This window comes from Dromiciops gliroides, chromosome 3 (genome assembly GCF_019393635.1).
Source record: "Dromiciops gliroides isolate mDroGli1 chromosome 3, mDroGli1.pri, whole genome shotgun sequence".
NCBI classification, from domain to species: domain Eukaryota; kingdom Metazoa; phylum Chordata; class Mammalia; order Microbiotheria; family Microbiotheriidae; genus Dromiciops; species Dromiciops gliroides.
The window spans coordinates 258,533,065-258,545,714 of record NC_057863.1 but is presented as its reverse complement, the minus strand read 5'-3'; the positions used below and the strand labels follow the sequence as shown (position 1 = coordinate 258,545,714).

General features: G+C 37.9%; 1 protein-coding gene across 1 annotated transcript in view; it reads left to right on the top strand.

Annotated features, from left to right (window-relative positions):
• The first annotated feature begins 2,499 nt into the window (after nucleotides 1–2,499).
• The window catches only part of LOC122746467 (SH3 domain-binding glutamic acid-rich protein-like), a 68,451-nt gene continuing 58,300 nt past the window's right edge, over nucleotides 2,500–12,650 (top strand). The window contains 1 exon segment of the mRNA XM_043992079.1: nucleotides 2,500–2,678. Within this exon segment, the coding sequence (XP_043848014.1) occupies nucleotides 2,634–2,678 (45 nt within the window). The 5' untranslated portion in view covers nucleotides 2,500–2,633.

Genomic DNA, 12,650 nt, shown 5'->3' with positions numbered 1-12,650 from the left:
ATAATGATTCTGCCTGCCACCTTCATGGCGATTCCCAGCTTCCCGGTGCATAGTTTGGTGTAGATCCGCTCACAGCTGGAGCTCTCAGAGGCCTGCACGTTCATGCTGAGCTCATGTTGGCTGTTGCTCTACCTGCTGTACTGGAGGTGACCTTAAGTTCCCAAGTGCAGGGCAAGGAGCTGCTCTGGTAGATGAAGTCCCCCAACGGAAGCTTGTTCTTCTCAGTCTTAGGAGAGGGTGTTGGGTGCAGAGGTGCTGCCCTCCCTCTCTCTCACCTGTAGCTCCCTACCTGTCCCCCAGCTCTGGTCGATGATGTGTCTTGGATGAAGACTTTGACAGGAGTTGCTGTGGGGCAAGGCCAGTGATGCAGCTCCCTGGACTGTTCTGCATGGGGTGATATCAACTGATAATCAATGGGATAAGTGTACCACAGGGGCCTGCCTGTTCCATCATTAGAAAAATACCCCAATTCTCTCAGGGTAACTCTTGGAACCCTGAGGGGGAGATGTAGGAGCTGACTTGTGAGGACTAAGTACAAGTTGGGGTTGAGAGAATGGCTCCAGAGCTTGTGTTATAACAGATTAAAAAAAAAAAATTTTTAATGTGGCAATTGGGGTTAAGTGACTTGCCCAGGGTCACACAGCTAGTAAATGTTAAGTGTCTGAGGCTGGATTTGAACTCAGGCACTCCTGACTCCAGGGTCGGTGCTCTATCCACTGCACTACCTAGCCGCCCCTGTGTTATAACACATTAACAGTGCTCAAGAATTCAGGGAATAACCAAAATTTTGAAAATGCCATTGTTCATATGTAATAAAATCAAAGGTTGAGGAAGGGAGCAAAAGGTATTTTTACTAAGAATCCAAAGCTAAGGATGTTAATAGTAAACATAACACAAATGACGATTTGTCACACAACTTTTGCCTAACATCTTTCCTGTATAGTGGTGCTATACTAATTGCCTTTCAATTTTGCTTAGCTGAACGAGTATTATAGTGTTTTCAGACATAATTTAAGACTCATTTAAACATTTTCCTTCACTAAAGTCCTATTTTTATGCTTCATCCAGTATGGGGGTGACTGCATTCTTGATGGCAATACCAGTGGACCATAAGCTCTTGATAGTCCCACGAAGCTGAAAGGGCTTGGAAGTTACCTGATAATGTACTGGGTGTTTATGCTGTCCAAAGAACAGCCTAGATAAAAATGGAGATGCTCTTCGCCCAGATGGCTGAAGAGTGACACATTTTTCAGCTGTGGTACATTCATGTATCATAATTTGTTTAAATATTCTCCAATATCTACTTTGTTTCCAATTCTTAACTGTCTCAAAAAGTGCTGCTGTAAATATTTTGGAACATATGGGGACTTTTTTCTTACCAATGGGTTCCTTGGGATATAAGCCTTGCTCATCAATGTGACCTATTTTATTATTACCTTTCTCACAGGCCTTGACTGATAGCACCCTCCACTCCTTCCTGAAAATCTCCTAGGGCTATGCTACAGGTGATCTGGGGGTGGGGGAACTTCTATATAACATCAGTTAAAAACATCACACCTGGACATTGTGTATAGGATAGCATGAGACAACTGATACCCTGTTTGTTGTCAATACATATTGAAGACTCCCCAGAAGTGTTTCTGAAAGAGTAAAGATTGTGCCCTAATGTTCTTGATTACATTTTCTGGGACTTGACTAAAATTTTTAATAACTGAAAGTTTGGCTTTCTAGAGCAACAGTCACTCAGCCTGCCTTTTAATTAAAGGTAAATTTTATGTAAAAATAAAGCTGGAGTGGAGATTGTATTATGAACTTCTGATAACTTTGAAATGTGTTATAGATAAAATTTTGAATCATGGCCTAAAGTTTGAAGAGTTAGAGATTGAATAAACTTTGAAGTGACCATATAAGTACAGCAGTCTTTCTTGAAACAATCTTTTTTTTAAAAAGTTACTTTTGAAAACAGTGAAATGATAGAACAGTATAAAACGTGTTAGTTTCCATCTGTTAGTAGAAACCTACGCAGAGGTGGAAAATTATTGGACTCTGGAAATGGGCAAAAAATAGGGTCATTCAAGAGAATATTTTCTAGTATGATGGTGAATTTATTATTTTTTTTGCATGCCAGGCATTAAAAAAATTTATTATTTAAAATTGTATTTAAAATAGTAGTTATTTACCCAAAGATAAATGTGACAATACGTAGCTTTTAACTTAAACCTAGTAGTAATACTACCAGTAAGCACAGCCTTCCTCATGACAGTGGAGCTTCCTGGGCTTTTTCAACTCTAAAATAATCCTCCCTGTCAAGTCTTCTTTCCCCGATATTTGCATAGTATTTTCTGATTGGTGTATAACTTTCCCTTGCCTTTTAGGGAGTATTCCTGGTCAACTTAAAGTGATTTGGACGGGGTATAATGCAATGTCTACATATACCAACCAATCATATATTTGCTCAAATGATTCCCCATAGACTCATTAGCCAATGAAGGGAAAAGTCCTAAATGCCTGCTTGTAAGAGACAGTGAGGGGGAGGGAGCAGCTGCTGCTTCTATCGGTTTACTTATTATTTGCCTAGTGAATTTTATTTCACTGAGTATTTTAGAGGGAGATTCTTCTTTCTGACTGTCAAAATGGTTATCAAAGTTTTTGTTGCCACATCTTCTGGGTCCATAGCGGTGAGTGTTTGATGGCATTTATGAGACTTTCTTCTTATGTTTTCTGAATTACTCACAGAAGGGAATTTGAAGTTAAGAGGCAGAAGGTATCAGGAGACAGTTTGGATTTGGACTTTAGGTTCATGCCTCAGAGCTATGTAAGGAAAAGCCGTGAATAGGATTCAGGGGCTCTGCATTTGGGCTGTATTTCAGTTTTATTTTATTAGACTTTGGGGGGAGAAATATGTACAATATGTAATCTCAGGTAACTTTATATGAAAGGAAACTTTGAGAAAAGGTTTGCTGATGAAGAGTTTCCTACATTTGGTGTGATTAGCAGATTGTATTTTCTGTTGTGTTTCTGCAATTGATTCTTCAAGGATTAAACGCGTTCAAAATTGCAAATAAATCACACCTGTTAAAAATATTTGAAGCAGACTATTACAGTGAATTCTGGGTATCATTTCTTCTTCCCAGTTTAAATAAATTGAAAATATGTCACTATTGTGTCATATAATTGTTTACATTTCATAGAAAGGAGAAAAAACCTAAGTTCCAGTTCTCAAATTTTCAAATATTTGAGTAATTCAAGTTAAAACAAATTCCAGTGTAATAATTTTGCTTAATGTACTTGTGGAAAGGCTTGAATTACAGAGCCCTAGTGTAAAATTGTCATTTTCCATTTTAAATAATTTAGAATTTGGTTTTAATCTTGAAACTATGACATTGTCAGACTCCAAAAAAGTTAGAAGTTCTGTGAATATAAAACAGGGTTGCAAGTTCAGAGGGAGTTAAGAGCTGAGAGGAGATTGTTTCTTTTTATATCCAGTGTCTTGGTGATCTCAGATTGCAACTCTGCACAGCAGTCAGTGATGACTCTGGCTAAACAAATCGCTTGCTTTGTTTTTGTGATTCTTCACTGCAAATATTGAAAACCTCTACTTCCACCTCCAGAAAATTCAAGTAATTTCCAGAATGAGAAGAGTGAAACAAAGGAAACTAGCTCTCTATACTATTTAGAACAGTGGTCTCCAAAACGTGACCAGAGCCCCCCAGGGACCATGGCCTTTCCTCAGGAGTTATGGACAAACTCCAAGGGATATGTGATAAACCAATCATAGGTTGGGAAGATCTATATCACGGGGCTTATCTCTGATGCAAGCATACCTACTTTTATTCCCCAGCCCTTCCCACTCCATCTCTCCCTCTACTACATAAACACTCAGCCTCTCCCAACAAGGATTCAACATGTCTATACCATTTGTGGGATTCTCAGGGCAGGTAGTCTACCCCAGAAGCTGGTGTGGTGGGGTTGGAAAAATTCTGTCCTGTTCACCTCCATACCATGGAATGTGCCCAACGTGGACTCTGTGCTTAGGGAAAGTAACCAGCAATTAAAGAGCTCTGCCTCCCTTTTCATGTTGGCTGGGACAGCATGTATTACATTGAATAAGCAGACACAGATGGATTGTAATATGCCTTGCAGTTCTCATTACATTTATTATTTTCCCTTCAAAACGCACTTCTTTCTCAAAATTCCCTATTACCGTTAAAAGTATGACCATCTTTTCATTCACCCAGGTTTTGACAACCTATTTCATCTTTGACTCTTCACTTTCCCTAACCTATATATTCAGTCATTTGCCAAATCTTGTGGTTTCTATCTCCACATGCTTAATACAGTCTCCTTTGCTCCGTTCTTGAAGGTACCTGTGAAGTTCAGGTTCTCATCTGTCCCCTGGACTGTTGCAATAGCCTTCTAATTGGTCTCCCTTCTTCCAATGTCTCCCTTTTCTAATCCTTCCTCCAAACAGCTGTGAAATTATTTTCTTAAAAGGCAAGGCTGACTATGTCATTCCCCCACTTCACTAGGGAAGGGGTGAAATTCTGAAAAAAGAAATAGGTGCCTTCAGGAGATGTCATTGGCATCTGCCCACCTAGCAGGGCAGCTAGCTCTGTCACTCCCACCCCTATTCTTAGAATACCCATTTCCACAAGTGTCCCTGACCTCTTGCTCAGATTTCAGCAGTTACTCGTATATAGATCAGCATGTACTTGTATATTTATTTGTGTGGTAGAGGAGATAACTAAAGTCTGAAGCCATTCTGGTTGAGGCTCCACCCTCCAGGAGGGATCTACTTGTCCCTGAGACAGGCTGGCCATGGGGAGTAGCAGGCTGGGGTCGGGGGAAGGGAAGGGGTAAATTCAATCTGTGGTAACCATTTCCTTTTGGAACTTCATCCCTTCCCTAGCAGATCCCCAGGGGCAGCTGGCTGCCATGCAAATTCATCTTTATGGGATCAAGTGCAAATAACTGCCCATCTCAGACATCTAAAAAGGGATCTGTGTCTGGAGCCTTTAATAGATTTAGCTGACTCTGTGACAATAAATCCTCAGATAGCTCCCCAAGCTTTTGGAAATCTGTTGTGGAGGTATCTCAGCATGGGATCCATTAGACTATGTCCTTGGGAGCCATTGCTCCAGTGATTCATCAAGTTTCTGTTTGGACTTCTCACACAACCTCTCCAGTTCCTTGATGGTGAAGGCCCTCAAACCCCTTGCTCCCTCATGGGAAGAAATCATCTTCCTCCATGGAGAAGTAGTAAGATAAATGTGGGATTTCCTCTGAATGAATCTTGTTATTACTTTTTAAATTCTATGAATGATCCCTTTGATAATTTGGTGTAGGATTAAAATTGTTCATTAACTTTGGTAGTATTGTCATTTTTATTGTATTGGCACAAGCCTAACGATGAGCATTGAATGTTCTCCAAGCTATTTAAATTTTTCATTATTTCCTTTTAAGAAACTTTTTTCTTTTAATTGTTTGTTACATTTATATATATATATATTTAATATTTTATTTTTTCCTAATTATATGCAAAAACAATTAACATTCATTTTTTAAAATTTGGAATTCCAAATTCTCTCCCTTCCTCCCCTCCCCTCCCCCCTCATTGAGAAGGCAAGCAACTTGATATAATATATATGTGCAATCATGCAAAACATATTTACATATTAACCATGTTGCCACCCCCCCCCACAGATTTTTTAAAAAGAACAAGGAAAAAACCCCAAGAAAAAGAAAGTTTAAAAAGTATGCTTTGGGGGCACCTAGGTGGCATGGTGCATAGAGCAATGGCCCTGGATTCAGGAGGACCTGAGTTCAAAGCTGGCCTCAGACACTTGATACTTACTAGCTGTGTGACCCTGGGCAAGTCACTTAACCCTCATTGCCCCACCCCACCCCCCAAAAAAGTATGCTTTGATCTTAATTCAGACTCTATCAGTTCTTTCTCTGAAGGTAGATAGCATTTTTCATTATAAATTTCTCAGAAGTATCTTGGATCATTGTATTGCTGTGAATAGCTAAAATATTCAGTTGATCATCATACAATATTACTGTTGCTATGTCCGATGATCTCCTGGCTCTACTCACTTCAATTTATATCAGTTCATATAAATCTTTCCAAGTTTTTCTGAAACTTTCCTTTTCATAATTTCTTATAGCACAGTAGTATTCCATCACAATCATATGCCACAACTTATTTAGCCATTTCCCAACTGATGGCCATATGTTCAATTTCCAATTCTTTGCCACCACAAAAGGGAATGTTTATATATACATAAAAAACTTACTCTTTTCTTTGATGTCTTTGGGATACAGACCTAATAGTGGTATTGCTGGATCATAGGGTATGCAAAGTTTTGTAGCCCTTTGGGAATAGATCCAAATTGCTCTCCAGAATGATTGGATTAGTTAACAACTCCATTGACAATACATTAGTCTCTCAGTTTTCCCACATCCCCTCCAACATTTGTCATTTTCCTTTCCTGTTATATTAGCCAATCTGATGCATGTAGGGTGGTAGCTTAGAGTTCTTTTTATTTTCAGGGCTTCATAAACTTTTTCCACTTGCAACGCCTTTTTGCCCAAGAAATTTTTATGAAACCCTGGGTATAGATGTCTATAAAGTAGGTATACAAACCAAAAATTTACTGCCAAATTTTTGTGACCTCCCCCCATATTCAGTTACATGACCCCATATGAGGTTGTGACCCACAGTTTAAGAAGCTGGGATTTAGAGCATTTCTTTCATATGACTATAGATGGCTTTGATTTCTTTTGAAAACATGTTCCTTTGACTATCAATTGGAGAATTATTCATATTCGTATTTACCTATATTTATTTATTTGCTTATTTGCTGATTTATTTATTTATTTAATTTGCAGGGCAATGAGGGTTAAGTGACTTGCCCAGGGTCACACAGCTAGTAAGCATCAAGTGTCTGAGGCTGGATTCAGGTAGGGCTGGTGCTTTATCCACTGCGCCACCTCGCTGCCCCCAGAGAATGATTCATATTCTTATAAATTTGACTCAGTTCTCTATATATTTCAAAAATGAGCCCTTTATTAGAGAAACTTTCTGTAAAATTTTCCCCCATTTACTCCCAGGAGCATTTTGGCCAAAATACTGAGATTTCAGATAAAAAAAAATACTACAAGCATCCAGAAAGAATTCAGCCATGGAAGGCAAAGGATGTAGACTTACAGAGAAGAAGAACTTACTCAGCAAAATTAAGTATAATACTACAGAGGAATAGAAGACTCTTTAATGACTTCTAGACATTCCTGATGAAAAGACCAGAATTGTGTAGAAATTTCAAGTTTCAAGTTCAAACATAGTTAGGAGGAACATAAAAAGGTAAACATCAAAGAACAACAATAAAGAACTTAAAAGTATAAACTATTTACATTCAAATACTGAGTTGATATATCTATGCTCTCTGAATCCTATCATTATCAGAGGTCATAGAAGGTATCTAATTAGACAAGACCTGTCAGTGATTCTGTTATGTCTTGATGATCTAAAGAGAAGAATGGAAAGACAGGGGCAGAGCAATCTGCAATGGGAAGGAGGAGAAGGGAATCAAGGTTAGGGAAAATTATCTCATATAATTAAGGTACACAGAGTACACATCTGGACAAACAAGAAGGAGGAGGTGGAAAGAGTTGTTGACACTTGAACCTCACTTTCATCTGAACTGGTCAAAGGAAGGAAGAATATACATACAAAGTTGATACACGCATACATTTCACTAAGCAGGGAAATATCAAAGAAAGGGGAGAAGGAAGAAGAGGGACAAGAGAGAGGGTAGATTAAGGGAGGCATCAGTATTAAGTAAAATAAATTCTAAGGCTATACAAAATATAGCTTTTTTGAGGTAGAAAAGAATGACAATCTGAGGAGGTACTCATAAATTAGGTAATGGCTGAAGAAACTGTGTCAGAGAAATGTGATGGAATACTATTGTTCTATAAGAATTCATGAAGCCGGGGCAGCTAGGTGGCGAAGTGGATAAAGCACTGGCCCTGGATTCAGGAGGACATGAGTTCAAATCCGGTCTCAGACACTTGACACTTACTAGCTGTGTGACCCTGGCCAAGTCACTTAACCCTCATTGTCCCACAAAATAAACACACAAAAACAAAACAAAAAAGAATTAATGAAGGGGATGATTTCAGAGAAATCCAAGAAGATTTTTTTGAACTGATGGGGAGTGATGTCAACAGTCAGGAAGCTAATTTACATTTTATTTTCCCCCATTTAATCTCTTTGCTATCCCCCTTCTAAGCTGAGAGTCTGTTTTGCATATGATTAATCCTTCCCTGAACCTAGTCTTCCTCTTACACTACATTCTCCTCTTTTTTTGTTTCTATTTGTGTCACTGTTGGGGTAAATGTATTCCTATACCAAACTCTGTGTGTGTGCCAGTGTGTGAATTCTGCCCTTTTTTGACAAATTAAGATGAAAATGAAGCTCAAATCATACCTGCTATTCCTATTCTTTCCATGTTTGTATATACTTCCCCCCATCTTTCCTCCCATTTTTCTCTGCAGTATCTTTTATCTCCCCAACCTTTTTCTTTTTTCTTACAGTATCTTCAAAACAATAAAACTATTTATAGATCTTCTGTTTTGATTATCTCTATGACCCCATGTGACATTCTGGTTCTAAAAGAATCATTTTAACAGCCCCCTTCCCCTAATTGGAATGTAAAAAGTTCGTCTTTATAAAGTACTCTTGTTTACCTTTTAATTTTTCTCTTGATTCCTATATTTTTATTTCAGGGTTCCTTTTCAACTCTGTTTTATTTCCTCAGGAATATTTGAAAGACATTTATTTCATTGAAGATCCATTTTCCTCCCTTTAGTATTATACTCAGTTTCACTGGGTAAGTTATGCTTGGCTTTAAGCCTATATCCTTTGCCTTCTGGAATAACATATTCCATGTTCTTTGGTCCTTTATAATGATGGTTTCTAAGTGTTATATGATCCACATTGCGCTTCCTTGATATTAAAATTATTTCTTTATGGCTGCTGGCAGTATTTTTTATTTTATATTGAAGCTCTATATTTTGGCAGTGATTTTCTTGGAAGTTTTTGTTTTGAGAGGTTTCTCTCAGGAGGTGAATAGTGGATTATTTTGTATTTTCACATCTGTGCATTTTTATGTAATGATTTCTTGAAATATGGTATCCAGGCTCTCTTTTTGATTTTTAATTTAAGCTAATTTTGTGATTCTTCTGTTACCTTTCCTTGATTGGTTTTCCAGGTCAGTTTTTTAAAATATGAGGTATCTCTATTTTCTCAATTCTTTGACTGAATTATTTTGTAGATTATTGTTTTCTTCTGGAATCATTAATTTCCATATTGTCCATTATCATTTTAGGTAGTTTGTTATTAAACTTTTATTTGACCTCTTCTTTAGCTATCAATCCATGCCTCTCTCTAATTCTTTTATAATTTCTTTTTTTAAATTCTTGCATCATTTCTTTGAAGAATTCTAATTGTTCTTGAGGGAAAGCTGTTTTTTCTTTGAAGCTTTGATTGTAGAGGATTTTTGAGTTATTGCCCCCTTCTCAGTTTGTATCTTAGTCATCTCTGGCAGCATAAACGTCCATTAAAAACAACAACAACTCATTTTTGTTTTCTTCTTTCCAAGGAAACTGAGCTCAACATTGATATGGGGCCCTTCACAATAACTGTCCTGCCCTTGAGAGAGATGTCAGCATTTTCTGGGATGTCAACAGTCTGATTGCTAGAATGGTCTTCATTCTCATCATGGACAGGCCAAGGAACAAAAAGTTTGTTTTTAAAAGCTATTTTTTTGGGACAAAGGAAGGATCAAAATGGGGGTTAGACTATTTCTTGAGGTGGATGAATCAATGATACCTAGATGATGGATAAAAGGCACCATGGCTCAACTCTCATTTCTGTTTTCTCTACCAAGGAGAACGATCTTTGGATTTTAGAGAAAAGACTAAAATTGGCTTAAAAGGGAGTTGATACAGAATATTAAAAAGGAAATATCTAACATGAACCTATCAATAAGGTAGAAGTATTGATTCATAAATACTGAAAGAACCGGCAGGTATTGAACCACTATAAGTGATCCTTAAAAGATCATGACGGGGAGCAGTTAGGTGGCGCAGTAGATAGAGCACCGGCCCTGGAGTCAGGAGGACCTGAGTTCAAATCTGGCCTCAGACACTTAACACTTACTAGCTGTGTGACCCTGGGCAAGTCACTTAATCCCAATTGCCTCACCAAAAAAACCAAAAAACCAAAAAACCAAACAAAAAAAGATCATGAGAAGGCAAGGGGGGACCCACTGGAGCCCTCTACTACCTCAGGGGAGTCTCCTCTCCCCCCACCTCCTCTGGGCCCTCCTGACAGGGAGTCCATCACCTCTTTCCCCTTCCCCCTGCAGCCAAGCAGGGGGAGCTCCAGGGTGGGGGAGAAGGAGCTCTGGAGACTCCAAGCTCTGCCCGCTTTTCACCCTGCCTCCCCAGTCCCCTCCTCTCCCGTTCTTTCCCTTTGTACATACCCCTTTGTTGACAATAAATTATTATTTTTTATGAAATGGACAACAACAACAACAAAAGATCATGAGAAGGTACTTTGGGTTTAGAAAAGGCCAAATTTTGTCCTACTTTTTTTAAAAAAATTGTAAGAGCAAGGATGGTTGTCTACTTATATTCCTGAGAGATTTCTAGAACATATTAGTAAAGTAGACAAACATGTAGACAAGGAAGTGGTTATTATAGAGATCTAGCATAACTTCATTAAGAATGGATCATGCGGGGCAGCTAGATGGCGCAGTGGTTAAAGCACCAGCCCTGGACTCAGGAGTACCGGAGTTCAAATCCGGCCTCAGACACTTGACATTTACTAGCTGTGTGACCGTGGGCAAGTCACTTAACCCCCGTTGCCTAAAAAAAAAAAAAAAAACAACAAAACAAAACAAAAAAGAATGGATCATGCCAGAATAATCTTTCTCTTTTATTAAGGTTACTAGACTGGTAGATATAGGTGAATACTGTAGATGTAATTTATCTACATATTATTTTTCAAAAATAAGGTTTATTGATGGTTTTAAAATTTTTATATCACAGTCATTTTTGGATATTGCCCCTTCTCCTTTTTCTCCATTCTTCCCACCTCCTCTCCCCAGCATTGAACCCTCCTTTGTAACAAAGAAAAGCAACTGATAATGACAACATATGCAATAACTGCTTCTGTAGGCTTACACCTCTCTTCTGAAGTGGGAGATATGCTCTGTTATCTGTTCTCTGGAACCAAGATTGGTCATTACAATTACCTAGAGTTTGATTTCCTTCTGTTATTCTTTTTGTTTTCAGTCTGTCTACATTCTATTCCTGGTTCTGTTTTCTTTACTCTTTATTAGTTCATAGAAGTTTCTTCATGTTTTTCTGCATTCCTCATAGTCGCCATTACTTAATGTTCATTATTCCTAGTGTTCAGCCATTCTCTAAGCAGTAGGTACCAACTTTGTTTTCAGTTGTTTGATATTACAAAAATGATATTTAAATATACATCAGGTCTTCATATCTGTCTCTGACTCCTTTTAGGATATGTTCCCAATAGTGGGAAAGACGGTTCAAAGAGTATGAATAATTTAGTAACTTTTCTATCATAATTGCAAATTGTTTCTCAGAAGTGTTGGACCAATTACAGTTTGCCAGCAGTGTATTAGTATGTCCTCCCTGTTTGTTTGTTTTTTGTTATCTTTGTCAGTTTGTTAAGTGTGAGATGAAACCTCAAAATTGTTTTAATTTGAATTTTTTCATAATATTAGTGATTTTGCATACTTTTGCTATTGGTTGTCGATAGTTCACCATTCTTGTTTTTAAAACTGTTTCTTCTTATCCTTTGATCACTAATCTATTGGGAAATGGTCCTTGGTCTAATATATTTGTGTTAACTCCATACATATCTTGTTTACCCATATTTTAGCAAAGCATTTGTCAAAAATCTCCAACGCTATTCTTGGGGATAAGATGGAGAAATGTAGATTTGGAACCATTGTAACATAAACAATATCTATTTGAAGTGGGGGTGTGGGAATTGTTGAGTTCTATGGGTTGACTTTGTGTCCCTGCCAGAGTGTGGTGGCTGGTGGGTATAGGGATGCTAAATGAGCACATTAGGGATTATAAATTAGCCTTCTCTATTATTTCATTGGATTGTCACCTTATTAGGATTCTTTGTGTCTTATACCAGGGGGTTGGCAAACTTTAACCCTTGGCCCATATCTACCCAATGCATATTTTTGTATGCCCTTGAGCTAAGAATGATTTTTACTTTTCATCAATCAATCAATCAATATTTATTAATTGCCTACTATGTTCCAGGCACTCTGCTAAACTCTAGGGATACAAAAAGAGGCAAAAGAGTTCCTGCCTTCATCTAAGTGGAGATACATACAAACAAATATATACAAAGCAAACTAAATAGGAAATAATTAATGGAGGGAAGGCACTAGAATTAAGACAGGTTGGGAAAGGATTAATGTAAATTTTAGTTGAGACTTAATGGAAGCCAGGGAAGTAAGTAGACAGAGTTGAGGATGGAGAGCTTCTAGGCATGGGAGACAGCCAGAAAAAAATACCTTTAGCAGAGAAAG